General features: G+C 38.1%; 1 protein-coding gene across 1 annotated transcript in view; it reads left to right on the top strand.

Annotated features, from left to right (window-relative positions):
- The first annotated feature begins 5,932 nt into the window (after positions 1 to 5,932).
- Positions 5,933 to 16,977, top strand: part of LOC131899552 (heat shock factor protein 3-like) — a 66,707-nt gene continuing 55,662 nt past the window's right edge. Inside the window, exons 1-2 of the mRNA XM_059251042.1 lie at positions 5,933 to 6,095; positions 16,714 to 16,822. Coding sequence (XP_059107025.1) covers positions 6,000 to 6,095; positions 16,714 to 16,822 — 205 coding nt within the window. The 5' untranslated portion in view covers positions 5,933 to 5,999. The remainder of the gene's footprint in view (positions 6,096 to 16,713; positions 16,823 to 16,977) is intronic.

Raw genomic sequence — 16,977 nt, 5'->3', positions numbered from 1 at the left:
TATAGCTTCTAAAATAGTGTAGACTTCAATAACTTTATAATCCAATTAGAATATAAACATAAAATCTTGGAGATGGTAAGCAAACGAAGCACTTTTTATCATTATGTAATGATAAAACTTATCTATTGACATAAAAATGTAAATTGTTGGCAAAGAAAAATAATTTTAAAATTACATAATGAAATTGAAAATTGTCAGAGCTTCTTAACATTTTTTAATTATTTTTTTTTCATTTATTTTACATCTTGACCATAGTTTCCCCTTCCTCCTCTCCTCTCGTTCGCTCTCCCCACCTTCCCATTTGGAACAAGAAGTGAGTGACTGGTCTCTCAGCTAACCTGACCCAATCCCTGGTCCCTAAGCCCCAAGGCATATCCCATGCCCTGTCCCCTCCCATGTCAGCCCCAGCAGCCAGCCAGCAGCTCCATCACCCATTGGACCCTGTAATCTACAAGACTCACCCCACTGCCCAGAAGTTCCTCCTGGCCAATCATCTCCAGTAAAATCAACAGCCCCTAGAGGCACAAGCACCACCTATACCCATTGGAAGAAGAGTCCCTAAAGACCCAAGTACCACCTCTACCATTTGGAAGAAGAAGATCCCTAGAGGCAAAAAGCACCACCTGCAGCAACTGGAAGAAGAGCAGCCTCCTCATGAGCAGACCTCTCCAGAAACACCAGCAGATCCTATAGGCACAAGTGCTACCCACACCAGGTGGAAAAAAAGACTCCACAGGCACAGGCACAACTCACACCAGTTGGAAGAACAGACCCCATAGGCATAAGTAAAGCCCACACCAGCCAGAAGAACTGGACAACATGCTAGATCTAGGCACCTAAATCCCCATAAACCTCAGCTGAGAGAACCCTACTGGACCTGACAACCAGCCAATCACCAGAACCTTTGGCCATTCAGGGCAAAAGACAATAAAGGAAACAGACAATAAAAGAGCAAAAGACCCATCCAACAAAGGGATCATAAGAATCAACACCTGTTCCTATAATTATCCCAAACCCAGATGGATAGACAGCAGTGTGAGAACACATTCAACAACATAAAGAGCAATATAGCACCACCAGAACCTAGTGATTCTACAGCAGCAAGACCTGAACATCCGAAAGCAGATGAAGCAGAAGAAAACGACCTTAAAAATAACTTTATAAAAATGATAGAGGCCCTTAAAGAGGAAATGAAAATGAAAAATTCCCTTAAGGAAGTGGAGGAACAGAGAAACAGAAATTGGAAGAATGCTTAGACTTAACTGTGAAGCCAAGAATGAAAACACTCCAAAGGCTTCCTTGGCTTAGTCTTGAATGGTGGAAGTATATGGAAGAAAAGAAGCAAAGAAAAAGGAAGTAGGAAGGGGAGAGGTGAAGGTCTTGGGCAAAAGTTATAAGTATTTGTGCAATCTTAATTTAATGCCAGGCTTTTTTTTTTTTTTTTTACATTAGGAATCACTATTTCATTACTCAGAGGAGCAGGGATTAGGCTGGCGCTACAGCTCAGCGGCTGAGTGCTTACCTAACATTCCTTGGGCCCTGGGTTAAATCCCTAGTTCCACAAAAGAAGCCAAGCAAACAGAGTAGGAATGAATATTTATCATTTTGAATTCATTTGAAAAGACTCAGAGAGATAAGTAAGGAAATTCAAAGTTTTGTTTTATTTTGGTACTCAGGATCAAATCTAGGGCCTTGTGCTTGCTAGGCAGGCAAGCCTATCACTGAGCTACATTTCAAGCTGAAAACTATTCAAATGAACAATTACTGGCTAAGGAAGACAGTAGCATAAAGATTGAATAATAAAGGATACTTCATAACAAACCAAGAAAGGACATCCAACTGAGAAGCTGTAGTTAAGTGATGGCTGATGGGAGAGGCAGAGTCAACTTTCTTTAAGGATGCAGGCCTTGAGAGGCCAACCATGCTCCAGCAGATGGCCCCGCACTCGTACAAATACTGGCAGTACTGAATATACTCGTGAAGTCATGAAGTTGTGAAGGAATAGTGATTGGAGGATTGGGAAGGACTTGATCAAAACACATTGTAGGCACCTACAGAATTACAAAAACAAAACTAAGAAATCAAAGCATATTTCAATGTAAATATGTTTTATAAATAAACTTCATGTTATATTTATATAATAATCTTAGTAATTTGCTATTTAATTTCCATTCAAGAATGACCACTTAATTTTTAAATTGTGGCATATTACTAGCTCTTAAGACATTCACTATTTTGAATTTGGGTATAGCACAGTGGACAGAGTACTTGCCTTGCATGTGTTAGGACTTGTATTCCATCCCTAGCACTGAAAAGTAATTTTTTTAATTACCATTTAGTCAATAAGAATAGGTATTAGGCTTCATTTATTTCCTGCATAAAATACAGCAAATGAATTTTCAGGTGCCTTTTACATGTAACATTCTATACGTGTGTGTGTGTGTGTGTGTGTGTGTGTGTGTGTGTGTGTGTGTGTGTGTTTTACAAAATGGCTGTAAAAGTCTTCAAGTCCTATAGAATATGTGCCTAAAATTCTAAGACACCCAGTCAGTTTAGGAAGTGCATATAGGAGGAAAAGCAAGGAATTACCAAAAATATATTGAAGAAAGAGAAATATGGAAGCTGTCCCAGAGAGAACAAATATAAAGGTGTTACATACCTACTGAGATGTAGAACTAAACCAGATTGCTAGAGTAGTGTCTTGGAACACTAGAAATAGTCTGTGATGCTCAGATGCTACACTGTTTGCATGGCATGCATCCTATTAAAGGTCATCTTGATGAAAGGCAGGTGGGGAGAAGCAATGATCTCATAAGAAGATACAGCTGCTAAGAACAAAAATTTCCCCTCTTCACCTTTGAATATATGTGGCCGCACACAGACACTGAATTATAACACCTGAATGAAGTGCTCATGGTTTTGGAGTTGACATACGTGCTACCCAATACACTGCAATAAATATGAGTTGAATGTATTCGTCCTTGTTGGTCTTGGAAGAATAGCCACTCATTTTTGATGATGTCATATTTGTTCCTTTGTTTAATTATGAAAAGATAACTAAAATGGTCTTTTCATATTTTGATGGAAACTTTTTAATCTACAGATTATTAACACTTTCTTCCAGTATCATTGGGGAATCAAACCTTTCATAATTTCCAGTGGATATACTGTCATAGATTGATAGCAAAACCCCAGTGCTTTGATAACTTTTTCATAAATCACCTTTATTAGTAATTTTACATGCAGTCATGCCAGGGATATAAATTTAATTATTTCTTATCCAGGATCATGAAGTCTGAGTGGGCAACGAAGAACAGTAGAAACAAGGTTTGGGGAAATGTCATTAAAACCATTACTATTATGTTAACATCAAGCTTCATGGTAGTTGCAATTCTTAATATATATTCAAGCATTTATTCAGGCTGAGCTAAAAATATTTTTTGCTGTTCATATGAAAAAAATCATAAATAGAACTATTTGGTTAGTGTCCAAGAATAATGATAAACTGTGATCCAAATATAAGACTTGTGGGGGCTGGGGAGTTGACTCAGTGGGTAAAGTGCTTGCTTTTTAAGTATGGGGGCCTGAGTTTGGATCTCTAGAATTTGTATAAAAGCTGGGCACATCAATGTACGCCTGTAACCCTAGTTTGGGGGAGCAGAGACAAGAATCCTAGGAGGCTCACTGGTCAGCTAGTCTAGCCAAAATGATGATTTAGGTTTAGTAAAAGGCCTGGTCTTCAAAACTTAAGGTACAGAAAGACCTGAGGAAAAAAAACATCTTCAGATACATCTGTACAGGCAAGCTCACCTGCAAACATGTGCACACACACACACACACACACACACAATGGTTTTAAAAAGAAAATTTTTTAAATTAAAAAATAAACCTGTGGATTATCTTGAAATAATATCTCCTATATTGATATTACTGAGTATACTTCTTTTAGAAATTTAGCTAGTTCGTATGAAACTGTCCCTAATCACTAGCTGTGTGACCTTAGACAATTAACACAACTTCTCTATAATTTTAATTTTAAAACAAAGCATTGACCCTTGTGTGTCTTCTACATCTAGCATTTTAAAATTGAAGAGTAAGTTTATTTTATGTGAAATGTCTCTGCAGATGTTTTAAACCCATACTCATTTTTCTTGCATATGCTCTTAAAATTTTACTCAAATAAAATAAGATGAATGTAAACTATAAGTTTGATAGCTCCTACTGCCATTTATTGCTACTATGATAAATCTTACCTTCATAAGAAATGGAATGTAAAGGTTGGAGAAATGGATCAGCGGTAAAGAGCACTGGCTACTCTTCCAGAGGACCCAGTTTCAATTCCCAGCACCCACATGGCAGCTCTCAACTGTCTGTAACTCCAGTTCCATGGGCTCCAATGCTCTCACACAGACACACATGCAAGCAAGATACCAATGCACATAAAATAAAAATAAATCTTAAAAATAATAAATAAACAAAATTTAAAGAAAAAATGGAATGCAAAATTTCAAAACTCAATTCAACTCAGGTATTGAGAGCTGCCATGTGGGTGCTGGGAATTGAAACTGGGTCCTCTGGAAGAGTAGCCAGTGCTCTTTACCGCTGATTCATTTCTCCAACCTTTACATTCCATTTCTTATGAAGGTAATCAGATATAAAAGATTTCAGAAAACTTTTTTTAGCATTCTGATCATTCACTATTTTATGTGTATGTGTGTGTTCCTGTGTGGTGTGTGTGTGTGTGTGTGTGTGTGTGTGTGTGTGTTTGGATGTGTGTATATGCATGGAGAAATCAGAGTTCCTGCTGTTCTTCAGAAGTCATTCACCGTGGCTATTGGGACAGGGTATCTCACTAAGATGTGAAGGTGAATGGACAATTAGCCCTGGGGATATGCCTGTTTCTTCATCCTCTGCACTGTAATTACAAGCACAGACACCACTTTCAGCTTTTACGTGGTTACTGGAGATTGAACTCAGATCCACATGCATGCATGGTAAGCATTTTTTTACTGTTCTACCTCTCCAGCCCCTCAACAAACTATTTTCTAATGAAAGGGAAATACGAAAACAACAAGAGAAATTGTGTACATTTTTAGACAATTTTATTTCTACTTGGTTTCCCTTCCAACCTTATCATTAGAAGAAGAGAATGCTCTAATATTCTAGAAGTGTCTCACTTCACCAAAATGATTACCAAGAATTTTCACCAACCAGTTGCGGTGGCACATATCTTTAATCTTGGTGCTAGGGAGGCAGAGGCAGATTTCTATGAATTTGTGGACAGCCTCTGTATGTGAGTTCAGGCCAGCTGGGGTTATGTAGTGAAACTCTGAAAAACAAACACAAAAACAAAAACCCAATCAAACAAATCAAAACAAAGACCAACCAGTTCTCATCATCTATCCAGAGAAAAGATCAAAATCATGCACTGCAAAGCATTGCCTTGTAATACCATTAAGTTCGTTGCCAAGCTATATGCAACATCGAGCTAATTCAGTGCTAACCTAGTATCGTGCTACACCACTTGGTTGCCAGGCCATAACTGTACACAGTGAGAGCCCTTCTTCCTTTAAAGGTCATTATATATAATATCCTATCCAGCATTCCTCTAGCAGCAAGTAGCTAACTTCTGCTGGGAACAAAGAGGGAGTTTGCAGAAGTTCTTACTGTGGCACTTATAGCCAGAAAAGCAGCAGAGAAAACGTCCAAAGTGGTGCCCCCTACTGTTTTTGCTCATGGCTCATTTTTCCTCACACCACAAAGGATTTCCTCGACCGGAAGTTCCCTGATAGTCACGTGCCAGAAGGTGCTGAAATCGGGTACCATAACTAGCCAATGAGAATTGTCCCCTGGGAAATTAAGGCCCGCCCCCAAGCAAAGTTCTGAAGGCGGGTAATCGGCATTTTGACGAAAACTGCTGCTTGACCTGAAGTAAAATTGCTCTCCTGGCAACAGTAGTTCAGAACTAATATTTCCTCTAGGCACTGACACCCTGAAACATGGAGCAACTCTGCAAGACAGTTCCTAACTTTCTCACAAAACTGTGGGTATTAGTAGACGACGCCGTCTTGGACCATGTGATTCACTGGAGCAAGGTAAAAGATGCGTGGGCGTGAGGAGAGGGATGTAGCTTCAGAGTCTGTTCTGGGTGCGGGAAAATTTCAGACAGGTTGAAGGACAGAGACACAGGCCATTACTGCGACCCTCACAGCACTTTGGTGGATATTGAGTTTCATAAGAAGATGATTAAGCCTCACTTCACCCACCCAGCGCTGTGATTCTTGGCAAAAACTATGCTCATTTTCTACCTTTTTTTTTTCTCATCAGAATCACTAAACATGTGCTACATGAGTAAAAAGTCACTCAGAATTGGACAGCTTCACCATAAAACCATGAGTAGCACATACTCTAGCTTTCCTACTAAAAGCACAAATTACAGAATTTGTTGGGTTTTATTCTGTGGTACTTGGTATGGATGTGAGATCATACATATGTTATATGAGTGCTCTACCGAGCTATACAGCTAGCCCTCACTATTTCTTTCTTTGAAAGATAGGGTCTTAGTATGTAGCCCTGGCCTTAAAACTCACTGTGTAGATCAGGTTGGGAAAAAGGAAGCTTTCCTGCCAAGTGTACCTAAGCTGGGTGTTCCAGGCCTAGCTACTGTCACAGTTTCTGAGAGAATTTGTGATACACATCATTTTATCACTGGGGCATGATTAGCCTCGCATTGAATGAGCTGGGTGAATTATGAATGCACTTTTCTTCACTGGGATTTTGATTTTTATTTATCTTCTAATCACTCTGAATGAGGACAAAATCTTATAGAATCTGTTAAAGGCTAATTGTGGCTACTTCTCTAATGTGATAGTCACTGTGGCATCATGTCTATTTGTTTTTAAAACAGAGTCTCACTCTGTAGCCTAGGTTGGTCTTGATTCGAGATTATCTTGCCTCAACCTGTCCAGTGCTGGTAATACAGGAATGTACTATCACACTCAGCTGAGGTAAAACTTTTTATTAATAAAGTGTCAAACATAAATATAAAGTGGTATAATGAATTCCCAAGTACCACAACTAACTTCAAATAATGATGAACTCATAGCCACTATTGTTTCATAAACAGCTTACTCATAATTCACTTGAAGAAAATAGTGGGTGTCATCTTTAATTTTTAACTTCTTCATGAATATAGATTTTGAGAGGACTGACCAGACACCATAACAGGCTGCTCAGTCTTCTTTCAGAAATCAGATCTCAACTTTAGTTTCCTGAGACTGAGCAAGCAGTTTCTGAGGAAACCACAAACAAAGGCCTATCAGTCTCTAACACTCCCAACAGCAAGGATGTACTACATGTACATGTACTACATGTACCAGGCCTAAGCCAGCCCCTGCAGTCAGCACATACTAGGCCAGCCAGCCTTCACAGTCAATAAGCTAAAGGTAATAACCAAATAAGGACAAAGCCTGGGACTTGTCCAGACCTGCCCCAAAATGGAAAACTGTAGCCCTAACCAGTCCCTAACTAGCCCTAGCCAATTAAAACTTATTAATGTGATTGGCACTTATTTAAGCCAATCATATCTGAAATGACCTAACTGCTCTAGGAACTCTCCTTAGTTATGCTTAAAAGAAGCCCACACATCCCTTTCAGAGTTGTCTCCATTTTGCCTTTGTGTAGGATGTATGGTCCCAGCATGCTGGAATCTTAAGATAATAAACACTCTTGCTTATGGTATATATGAATGTTGGTCTTTTATCAGACTTCTCCAGGACCCTAACAGCTTTAAAACAAAAGAAATATTGAAGTAAATGTTTTATATTTAAAGAAATTAGAGGTGGGATGTAGGTCAGTGGACTCATCACCAAAACCACAAAAGTATTGATAATAACTTATTAATTAATTAAATTGGCTCAAGAGTTTAGAGCCAATCTTTCTATCCCGCTGAACCTTACCCTGGGATTTTCATAATTATGAATTTATGCAAAGTTCATGGTTGCTGTTTCCATGTCATATATAGAAGATATATTCTCAAAGCAAATGTCTTAATCCTCTAGCACTTAGACTCTTCCTAACCCACGTTCTGCAGTGTTCCCTAAGCCCTGTGTATAGAGGTCATGTTCTTGATGTATCAATTGGGTCTGAGTACTGAACAGCCATTTAGTCTATTCATCTTAAAAACTATGATTTTCTGTAATGCTCTCTGTTTACTGAGAAAAAAAATTTCTATTAGGGTCTGCGAGAAGTCCCATAAAAGACCACCGTTCACATATGCAATCAACAAGAGCATTTAATGAAAAATTCCAGCATGCAGGGGTCAACCATCTGAGACAGTGGCCAATGGCAACCCCGAGAGAAGCCTGCAGGCTCCTTTTCATCAGGATCAGGGGAATTCTAGCTGTGGTTAAGTGTACTTTGAAGTGATTGGGTATAGTTCCTTACTGGTACAGGAATCACTTTATGACTGGCTCATAACATCCAGTCAGGAACTGTGGTTGCAGTATCAGGGGTCTGTTTGCTGTGTCAGGGGTCTGTTTGACTGAAAATAGCAAGAACAGTTTCTGCTTATGGCCATGTAGGACTCTGATTGGCTAGACTGGACATACTTCCTGAGGGTCTGATTGAAGCTAGACGTGGGTCAACATAGGATAGTGGAGTAATATGGCACAGAGGTATTAGTAAACTGGCCCCTGGAAGCAAGCAAACAAACAAACAAAACACCTGGCCCTACGTTATAAGAGGGGGCCTATGCTTCAGTTTCTTTGATGAGAAGTAAGAGTTACACTTATTTGTAAGGATAAGTATTTAGAATGCAGTTAAGAATTTATACTGGTTTAGTAAATTGGCAATAGTAGGTTCTTCTCTAGGGTCCATAACTTCCAACCATGGTTAACTGGTTAAGTTTAGTGTGCTAGATATGAATTCCTTCCTAATGAGTGGGCCTTATGTTAATTAGATGGCTGTTGGTTACCCCCAGAATATAAGTACCAATATTGCACTTTTCAGATGACGCATGTTGCTCATTGTTGTGGTTATAGACATTATACCTGGATAGGTCTGTGGACTGCTTCCTTCCCTTGGCCAATTACGTAGTACTTCCTGGTACTATGGAAGTTAGATTGCAGGAAGGAGATTTTCAGGTTAGATCCAGCTCAAATATTCTGAGTCCTGTGTCCTAAGTGTGTGATGTTGTCAGCAATAGGGATGTACCTTCAACGTCTGAGAGGCAACCAAGAGCAACAGTAATAACTATATTCTTTTGGTAGTCACTTGGAATTTCCCTTATCAACAACTTGAAAGCAGGTTTCCCATGCCTCGCACTGGAGTTTTTGCTAGATAGTCTCTGGTTTGAGGGAACATTATCACCCCAACTGACATAATTTTAATTAAACTATACATATATATGTATATAATATACATATATGAATATATTATCTAATTTTATGTAACCACAAGATAATTTGGTTACCCATGGCCTTTTCAAACATATTTCGTGTTATTTATCCTCCCACCATCTTCCCTCTTGTTTTCCCTTTCATAGCACCCATATCCTACTATTCCTCTCCGTGGAGCTTCCCCCTCCCTGTCTGCAGGTCCCTTTTTACTTTCTTGGTATTTGTGGATACCAGAGGTGATACAATACATCTATGGGTTAAGAATTAGGCCCCATAAATAGACAAAAACATTCAGCATTTGTCTTTCTGGGTCTGGGTTACCTCACTCAGTATACTCCTTTAATTTCATATATAAATCTGAAAATTTCTTGAATCCATTTTTTCTTTGTCGCTGAATAATGTATATATGCACCTCATCTCCATCATTCATCCATCAGGTGAAGGACATTTTAGTTGTTTCCATTTCCTAGTTATTGTGAGTAAAGAGCTATGAATATGGCTGAGCAAGTATCTGCTGGAGTGAGATGTCTAGTCCTTTGGGCACATGTAGAACAGTGGTATAGCTGGGTCATAAGATAATTTTTGTCTTTAAAAAGATTTTGAAGATTCTCTACACTGATTTGAGAGTTACTGCACCAGTTTACAGTCTCATCAATAGTAAATGAGGTGCCCCCCTTCTCTACATCCTGATAATCAGCATTTAATGTCAGTTGTTTTCTTGATCTTAACTGTTCTGACTAGGTAAAATAAAATCTCCTTCACCAATGTTTTATAAGGAAAAAATGAGAAACAGAAATCAAAATCACTAACACTCTCAAATAGAAAATCAAAGAAGTTAAAATGTATAAGAAGTTAATACAGCAAACATAATATTATAAAAAGAAACAAAGAAAACTGCTACAGTACTGTATATATCTTGTTCTTTAAATAAATAAACTGTCCTTTATATACAATGCTACCAAAACAGAATATTTGCTTGTTTATGTATAGAATGAAAGCTCTTTTTTGAATATTGAAGATGGATAAAATTTGCTTGTGATGTGATTTTACTAAGCCATTGCACAGTGGGCCAGAACAACATTTATGGATTTTGAAGATGATATATACTGTAAATCTTCAATTAGGATAGTGGACACTCTAGCACTGTTTTTTATCTATTGTATTGTATTTTTAATTATATGTGTGTGATATGTGCGTGTGTGTGTGCGTGTGTGTGCGTGTGTGTGTGTGTGTGTGTGTGTGTGTGTGTGTGTGTATACTGTGTGAATATGAGTTCCCATGGAGGCCAGGAGAAGGTTTCAATCCCCTGAAACAGGAGTTACAGGTGGTTGTGAACTTTCTAATGTGGGTGCTAAGAAACAATTTTGGGTCCTCTGCAAGAAAAGTAACTGCTCTTAACTGCTGAGCTAGTTTCTAGCCCCAAATACTATATAGAAGTACAAAACAAAAGAGAATGAGAATTTTCCTACATCTTAGCAACATTGAGATTGAATCAATTTTTAAATAACAGTTTTACTAAGAAATATTGTTCATTTTACTCAAAAAATGTAATTTAAAGTTTTGTTAACATGTTTGTAAAGTGGTACCTTCATCACCACAATTTTAGACATTATATCATCCCTGAATTATAAACCTCTGTCCATTCACAGTCATTCTCCAATGTGAAATCATATTTAAATGTAGGCCACCCTGTTTCAATAACACTATCATTCAGCTCCAAATCTCAGTTGCTTGCATAGTGTCCTATGAGAACATTCAGAAGGTAACTTTTCTAACAACATACCCATTTTAGTGGTGGAACCATTCTTATTAACTGTGCTGTGTGAGACTCAGAAGCAATCACTGCCTTTGGTGGAAGTCTTAACCTTTCCTGTATGCTCTCTATATGAGGTTGTTTGAATGAGAAATGTCCCCCATAGGCTTGAGCATTTGAACATTTGGTTCCCAGGTGGTGTCACTGTTGGCAGCGGTTTAGGAGACTCAGCATTCCTGGAAGAAGTATGTCATTAGAGGCAGGCTTTGAGGTTTTATAGTCTTACCGACTTCAAGTTCTCTCTCATTCTTTCTGAATCATGCTTGTGCTTGAGAATGGTATCTCTTTTCATCCTGCTCCAGCTTCAATGCCTCCCTGCCCTGGTGGTCTCTTAAGCACTAAAAAATTCTCCCTTCTGTAAGTTATCTTGGCCATAGTGTTTTATCACAGTCACAGAAAAGAAACACACATATGTATACACACACACACACACACACACACACACACACAGATGTATATATCACACGGTATATATATATATATATATATATATATATATATATATATATATATATATACATCTGTGTGTGTGTGTGTGTGTGTGTGTGTGTGTGTGTGTACCATGTGAATATGAGTTCCCATGGAGTAATGAGTTACAATTTGCTGATAAGACAGCACTATGGAGTACTAAATGCATAGTAACATAAATGTAACAAAAATGTAACTTTTGTTACAACTCAAATACAACATGAAAAGATTCCCCAATAAGGCATAGCAGTGTCTCTAGCCAACAAGAATCAAGGTCCCTTTGTCTTTAATGTGGGTTCAGTGAAATTAGCTCTTGCAGTTCATTTTTCTTATCTGAAAACATAAGATCAATTCCATCCATCATTTATAAGTGATAAGTCTCAGCTAGTTATTAAATTACTAGGCAAGATAGTAATGAGCCCAAAGTCCTTTAGTGTATCAGACTTAAAGATCAATAGAAGGTTTGTCTGCCAAGTTTCACTTTGATCATTTTTAGAAAACCGGAGTGTCCATCTATTATGTAGAGGATATTTAATATGGTGCTTTATGTCAGCAACCTCCTGATTAGATTCTATTTTTTCCTCTTCTATAGGAAAGAAATTAATATGGGTGTTTTTCTCTTTTGCAGTTGCCAACTGATATAATTCTGATCACAAAATGTAAATTGTTACTTTCTAATTTTTCAAATATTACAGATCAAATTTAGGACCTTGTGTTGCTGGACAAACTCCTGCCACTGAGCTAATCTCCAGACACCCCCCTATTTTTTGCTCAGTAGGGTCTTATTGCATAGCGATATTGCTCTTAAACTTGTGATCCTAATTCTGCCTCCTGAATGCTAAATTACATATGTGAATACTCTCAGCTAATTATCTGTGTTTTCTATTTGAATTATTTTTAAGTTATCATACAAAGTAATGGGTCTAATTATGACATTTTCATACAAGTGTCCTTATAAATTTTTTCTTATTTATCCCCTTCTCTTACTGCTCTACCTTGTTTCCCAAGCCTCCTCTTGCTAGCCCTTTCCTCATTCCTGTTTAATGTCACCATGAGCTTTCTGGTATATACGTTGTTTTTCAATACTCACTATTTCATTCTCAAAAAGCTAAAGATGGAGCAAAATAAACAATGTGGTTAACTTGAAACATATATCATTACATTTTCTTTCTTTCATTATGTATCATTATCAAACCTCTAATTATTCAGACACCTCTTATCCAGTTTATAGTTAATGTTCTTCTCTATGACATTTTAAACTTCTTTACTCCTTTCAATTGAGTTATTTTTGTGTGTCTCCACAAAGGGTTGATCAAGAAATATAATAATGTGATATTTTGCAGATATTGCCTGACATTCTGTATTAATCTCTGAAGACCAGTTAGTTCTGGGGAAAGCTAAAGTGGTATGGATTCTGGTCTTACAATAAGTTAGTTTATGAATAGTCTTGATAAGCAAAGCCAACTAAAGATAACCCCATCCTCCTAAAATACACACACCTTTTATTAAAGTTATTCAGGGACCCTGCTAATGGCTAGACTAGAATGAATGACAATCCTTGGCTCCAGGGCTGGAGAAATGACTCAGTGGGTAAAAGTGCTTAGTGCACAAGCAGAGGACCTGAGTTCAGATCCTAAAATTCAGGTAACAATGTGTGTGTGTGTGTGTGTGTGTGTGTGTGTGTGTGTGTGTGTGTGTGTAATACAGGAGTATCACTGGGGCTTTTTGGCTACCTACCTAGTACCAGGTTCAGTAAGAAAGCTTGGCTCAAGGAAATGAGGTAGAGAAATAGAGCAAGGCACCTAATGTCCTCTTCTAGATTCCAGAAGCACATGCATGCATACACAGGCACATACACCTATAAACACACACACACACACACACACACACACACACACACACACACACACACACACTTGGTGGTTTGGGGGTTTATTTTTTTATCATTTCTATGCATTTATTTATATCAATAATGATTTGTCAGAAAGAGAAATTTTTTACTTTATATTTTTTATTTTACAATATAATTTAATTCTACATATCAGCCACAGATTCCCTTGTTCTCCTGCCTCCCCCCCAACCCATCCCCCATTCCCATCTCCTCCAGGGCAAAGACTCCCCCAAGGATTGAGATCAACCTAGTAGACTCAGTCCAGGCAGGTCCAGTCCCCTCCTCCCAGGCTGAGCCAAGTGTCCCTGCATAAGCCCCAGGTTTCAAACAGCCGACTCATGCACTGAGCACAGGACCCAGTCCCACTGCCTGGATGCCTCCCAAACAGATCAAGCCAATCAACTGTCTCACCTATTCAGAGGGCCTGGGTCAGTAGGTGACTGTAGCTAGAAGTCTCTCCAGTCCTGCCTGGGCCCTGCAGTCCATGGCCTGCTTATAAAATAATCACACAGAGGCTTACTATTATTTATAGCTGCTTGGCCATTAGCTCAGGCTAACTACTGACTAGCTCTTATAACTAAACTCAGCCCATTTCTGTTAATCTATATGTCACCATGTGTTCAGTGGCTTTACCTGTGTGCCATTACGTGCTGCTCCCTGGACTGTGGGCTGGTGTCTCCTGACTCAGCCTTCCTCTTCTCAGAATTCTCCTTGTCTGCTTGTCCTGCCTATACTTCCTGCCTGGCTACTGGCCAATCAGCGTTTTATTAAACCAGTGTACAAAAGCATTATCCCACAGCAGGTGACAGAAAGGAATGGAGATGGGCTAGGAAGAAAGATGGAGAGGGGCTCCAGGAAAGAGCTGGAGGTGGGGCTGGGGTCTGCACTAAGGGGCAGAGTCCCCAGGAAATGGAGGTAAGGTGGAAGGAGGGGTTCCTGTAAGCTGCTACAGGACTGAGAGTAAGTCTAGAGAGGTCATAACGAGGACAGGAAAAATGGTGAAGACCACCTGAGTCCCAGCCCAGTGTGTCCTGGGGACCTCTGGTGGAAAGTGTTTCTGGCTATTGGTGGCTGACATCATGGAATGGAGATGGGCTACAAGAGAGTCGGCAGGAGAAGAGCTAAGCTGGGTCTGTACCAAGAGAGAGAGCTCCGAGTTCACTGGAGCTGCTTTTTGTCGGTTTGGGGGTTTATAATGAGCCATGAAACCTCTAAAAACAAAACTATCTGTGGAATCTAATAGGTAAATAATAGATGAGCAGGGTTTTTTTCCTAATTCTTAATTGAAGTACGGAATCAAGTTTAAAAAGATGACATTGAACTTAATTCATTATTTTATAATTTCATTCAAATTTAAATTTATATTTTAAGACAATGAGCAGCATGTAAGAATATTATCACCTTTGCCTACTTTAAAATACTTTTTCTTGCAGTCTACTTTTTGGAAAGTAAGTAAAATAGTTATAGTGTCATCAACTGATAACTACTGTTATCAGTTTGTGTAATATTGTTTTGTTTGTCTAAATATCTTTTGAGGGGAGCAGGGATGCTAGGGATCAAATTTAGGTAGTCTGTCATTGATCTGTATTATTATCACATATCTCTATCATTTATGAAATGATGCATTTTACACCTTTTGAAAATTTGTCTTTTTCACTTGAAATATATCATGAGGATTTTCATTCAGTAAATATACTTCTATAGCTTCATTTTCATCACTGTATAATATTCATTTGTGTAGATTTAGTTATCATATTAGTGTTATGGTAGTTTATAATTTTCAATATTATGTACAAATACTTATGTAACTGTTCATTATTAAATCTTACCACATATCAGTAATTATTCTCTATACAATCTGGAATTAGAATTTCTAAGCCAAAGACTGAGTGTTTGGGGACTTTGAATACTTACTGTTAGCAATATTAAGACAATTTAAATTCTGACAGTATGAGAACCTGTTTATCTGTACTCTTGCTAATTTGCAAACACTGAAGATTAATATTTTCTTTAGTCTTTGTCAATTTGGTAGGCAAAAGATTATATCTCATTGTTGTAATTTAAATTTTGAAAACTTTTCTGGAAAACTTAATTGGTCTCTTAGTTTTCTGTTGCTGTGATAAAATATCTTGACCCAGGCAGCTTAAAGGGGGAAGTGTTTATTTCAATGCATAGTGCAAAGTCACAGTCCATTGTGATGGAGGAAGTCACAGTGGCCAGAGCTTGAAGAAGCTATTTTTATTGCACCCACAATAAAGAAGCAGAGAGTAAGGAGTCAATGTAACATGCTTCTCAGCACCTTCTCTCTACTTGTATAGTCCATGCTCCCTGGCTCAGGGATTGGTCCTATCTGCAGATAAGAGAGGTCTTCCCACATCAATTAGCACAGTCAATTTAATCCCCTATAGGCATGCTTAGAAGTTTGTCTCCCAGGTGATTCATATTTTGTCTAGTTGACAACTAAACATTACAATTGGCTAATTCTTTTTGTTGTTGTTTTTGTTTTTGTTTTGTTTTGTTTTTCCAGACAGGGTTTCTCTGTGTAACAGTCCTGGCTGTCCTGGAACTCGATTTGTAGATCAGGCTGGCCTCAAGCTCACAGAGATCCGCCTGCCTCTGCCTCCCAATTTCTGAGATTAAAGGCATGGGTCACCATGCCCAGCTAGGCTAATTCTTTGTATTACTACTTCATGCATTTTTTGCCCAAGTCTGTGAAAATAAAGTTTCCTGGTATGATCCAGACTGACTTTAACCCTTAGTCTTCCTGCTTTTTGCTTTCCAAGTGCTGAAGTAACAGATATGCTCTACCACGCCTAGTTTTGCCTGTTTACATTTAATTTGTGAGATTTGGTGACACATGCTTTCATGGTCAATCCATTACATTTTTCTTCATGGTATTTCTTTTGCTCATATTCTATATCTTTATGATATATGTTCCTCCATGATAAAGTATTGAAACCATATCCTTATGCATGCTATGAATGTACTCCACTAGTGAGCTATACTTCCAGTGTGAAGAATTTTTTAATTTGGACATTAAATTTTCACAGGTTTGGGGTTCATGAGGCATTATTTTGAATTGTTACTTGAGTGAAACCTTACTTTTTTCTTTAATGATTGTTTTGATCTTTCTTTATTACAAGGATGGTCACAGCTTTGAGATTGTGAATGAAGAAAACTTTTCCAAAGAAATACTGCCAAAATACTTCAAGCATAACAAAATATCCAGCTTTATACGACAGCTCAACATGTGTAAGTATGATTTAATTGTACAAGTATTAACATTTGTCATGAAAATATCCATTTTATTTTCAATGCATAAATACAAGTCCAAATTGAGTGAAAGTTCTTAATATAGTGTATTGTTTAAATTCTGCATAGTTTTTTTAATTGACTGAAGTTCTTTC

Source organism: Peromyscus eremicus, chromosome X (assembly GCF_949786415.1).
Source record: "Peromyscus eremicus chromosome X, PerEre_H2_v1, whole genome shotgun sequence".
NCBI lineage: Eukaryota > Metazoa > Chordata > Mammalia > Rodentia > Cricetidae > Peromyscus > Peromyscus eremicus.
Note: the sequence above shows the minus strand (reverse complement) of the source record. Positions and strands in the feature narration are given on the sequence as shown.